Source organism: Agrilus planipennis, unplaced genomic scaffold (genome assembly GCF_000699045.2).
Source record: "Agrilus planipennis isolate EAB-ADULT unplaced genomic scaffold, Apla_2.0 scaffold2245, whole genome shotgun sequence".
Taxonomy (NCBI): domain Eukaryota; kingdom Metazoa; phylum Arthropoda; class Insecta; order Coleoptera; family Buprestidae; genus Agrilus; species Agrilus planipennis.
Genome location: NW_020440896.1, coordinates 1 through 3,328, shown reverse-complemented (window position 1 = coordinate 3,328; position 3,328 = coordinate 1). Strand labels below are relative to the sequence as shown.

Sequence of the window (3,328 nt, the reverse complement as noted above, 5' to 3'; positions counted from 1 at the left end):
CCAATAAACAAATATTATTTAATAGTCTATAAATATATTCATTAATTTTGAGGATTGTAATAAAATTAACAGATTTATAATGACCCTAGGCTTTAACGTTGGAAATGTCTGCACCACACCCTTACCAAAATAACCAAAACAACAAAATGACATGGCGAGTTGACGAGATCATAGACAGCCGAGATGATGATGGAAGGGTGTCATAGATAACAACAAACAAGAATAGCAGACAATATAGATAAGATAAATCTATGGTTAATAAAAGTGGTGTCTAAATTATGGTCGGGTGGAACAATTTTTCTTGAAATGGTTTATCATTATTATTTAATTATAATAACGAAAACAATATTNAATGCTTTTATTGTTTTTTTACCTTTTTTAATCACCCCAATTAAAATGTCCCTTTGGTACATTTATACATAGCAATGAGTTTTGTTACTGCCAAAGTTTTTTAAATATTCATTGCAAAGTTTTAAAAAGCGGTGTTTCTGAAATAAAAAGCAAGCTCGCAGGAGTTGATAGGGCACTACAAAACAACAAAATTGTAACGCTGCATTCAATCAGCAGCTAATTTTGTTTATATTGTAGTACCTATTCATGATTTGTTTGTTACTTATTAGATTAAATTAAGTATGATTGACGTTGTATTATGTTATATTATGTACGTAGACAGTCGAAGTTGTTAGATGTAGTCAATGTGCCAGTGCCATGGGTTAGTGCAGAATAGAATTATTGCATTGACCAATGCGTGGGTTTCTAGACAAACATTTGCACGACCGCGTATGATCGCTGCAAATGAAGTACGCCAGTAATGCCGGAGGTAGCGTAGTAGATATTAATACCAGAGCAAAGTAAAATGTTTTTTTTTATTGAATTCTCTTTTACGAAGTTAAATAATAATAATTTAAATAAATTGACGTATCCTCAAAATCGATTTAAAAATGGCGAAGACAAAAAAAATACATTAAAAAAATTGATTAACCTACGATGGAATCTCAAATAAACTTTTGTTTTATTGAATAACTATGTACACTTCGCATTCTTAGGTGAATTTCATGAATACCTTCAGGAATATTTAACTAGTAAGTACTAAATAAATACGTGTGAAGATACTCTTAAAGAAGACGAAATCTGCATACAGTTTTTCAATAAAGCATTGTGAACAAATCCAAGAGTTTTTCTTATCTGATTGTGAGTTTTTACCGTAAGTTATATTATCACATATGCAATAAAATTGGTAATTATAAAATACAACTTATAATACTCGACACCGAATTATGAAACAGTAGAGTTAATGAATATAAAAAATTTGCCTCTAGTTCAAATTAGAAATCATCGTGTTTCACATACTTTAAATTCAAGTTGCTCACATTGGGACTGTTTTAACATTTATCGTTGTGGGCGGACAGGACATGACCGAATAGCTGTCTATATTTATCCTTTAAAGAAATACGTCGATGCTAACAATGTTCCACTTACGGAGACAATTTCTAGAGAATTTTATATGATATTGGAAAGCATACTAAAGTCGAAATATTATACTGCAAACCCTTATGAAGCATGCCTGTTTGTCCCGTCCCTAGACATGCTAAATCAAGAAAGATTACAGCTGAATCTCACTTCTAGCGTTCTTAGTTCTTTACCTTAGTAAGTACTGAAGGGAATTGCGTTAATGTTCAATTTTTTAATAATTTCCTTTATTTAGTTGGAGTAATGGCCAGAATCATCTTATATTTAATATGCTTTCTGGTTCAGCCCCATTTTACTCCTCAATGTTGGAAGCTAATATTGGTGAAGCATTGATTGCTGGGGCAGATTTTAATACCTATTCATATAGAGTTAGTTATGACATTCCTATCCCTATGTACAGCTCATTTGCTCATAAAGCAGAAGTTAAAAAAATACACAATCGTAGGTATGATAATCCTCCGTTTTGTAAAAAACTAAAAGAATCTAACACACACTAAAGTTATTACAAATTTTGATTTTTCAATTAAAATGCCATCTATTTTTTAGACCATGGCTTGTAACTTCATCACAAATTAGTATCGATTCTTATTTCTTGGATGAGTTACAGGAATTGCAGACCCAATATGCAGATCTTTTAATATTGGACTCTTGTCAGTCCAATAACTATAGTAAAAGATGTGAAGTAGAAACACAACAACTATTTCTTTATCCAGATATTCTACAAAAAAGTATTTTCTGCACTGTATTTCGTGGAGAACGAATGGCACAGTTGGTGCTGTTAGAGGCTATGGCAGCCAATTGTATACCAATAATAATTATGGACGGTCATGTAATGCCCTTCAGCAACATTTTAGATTGGCAAAGGGCTGCTATTTTCATAATGGAAGATTACCTTCATACTCTTATGGATGTTGTAAAACAAATATCACAAGATCGCATTCAAGAAATGCAAAAGCAAGTAAAGTTTTTGTATGATAGTTACTTTTCTAGTATCAATTCTATAGTAACAGTTACACTTGATATCATTCAAGATAGAGTTTATCCCCAATGGGGAAAGAATTATGACGATTGGAATTTGAGACCCGAAGAGGTAAAAGATACTGTACAATTTTTGCCAAATAAATAATATATTTGTTTTGCTTGGTTTTAGAGACAAAAAAATCCGTTATTTTTGCCCATTACAGCCTCCAGATCTCAGGGTTTTACTGCACTAATCTTAACATATGACAGGGTTGAAAGTCTTTTCAATTTGGTCAGAAATTTGGCCAAAGTCCCGAGTTTATCAAAAGTATTAGTTGTTTGGAATAATCAGAAAAAGTCTCCACCACTAGGTAAATACAAATTTTCTATATAGCAATTAAAACGGTTTTTACTTACTTTGAAATTTCGACCAGCGTCGAGTTTTCCAAAAATCTCCAAGCCAATCAAAGTGATTCAAACGAAGGCAAATAAACTGTCCAATCGTTTTTATCCTTACGAGGAGATCCAAACGGAAGCCATTTTATCAATAGATGATGATATCATCATGCTGACTTCTGATGAGCTTGAATTTGGATTCGAAGTGTGGAGGGAATTTCCGGATAGGATAGTGGGATTTCCTTCACGGACTCACATCTGGGACAATGCGACTTTGTCCTGGAAATATGAGTCGGAATGGACCAATGAAATATCGATGGTACTGACTGGGGCCGCATTTTATCATAAATATTACAATTATCTCTACACCACATCTATGCCATCAGAGATTAAAGATTGGGTTGACGAAAAAATGAATTGTGAAGATATTGCTATGAATTTTTTGGTTTCTAATGTCACAAAGAAACCTCCTATAAAGGTAAAAGTTCACTGTTGTTTATTT

The 3,328-nt window shown here is 32.6% G+C and overlaps 1 protein-coding gene across 1 annotated transcript; it reads left to right on the top strand.

Annotated features, from left to right (window-relative positions):
• Positions 1-1,274: 1,274 nt before the first annotated feature.
• Positions 1,275-3,320, top strand: LOC108743766 (exostosin-2; the record flags this gene model as incomplete). The annotated part of the gene is made up of 5 exons (XM_018479357.1): positions 1,275-1,647; positions 1,706-1,915; positions 2,017-2,560; positions 2,621-2,801; positions 2,865-3,320. Coding segments are annotated over exons 1-5 (1,744 nt in total), but the record flags the coding sequence as incomplete, so codon positions are not given.
• Positions 3,321-3,328: the final 8 nt, after the last annotated feature.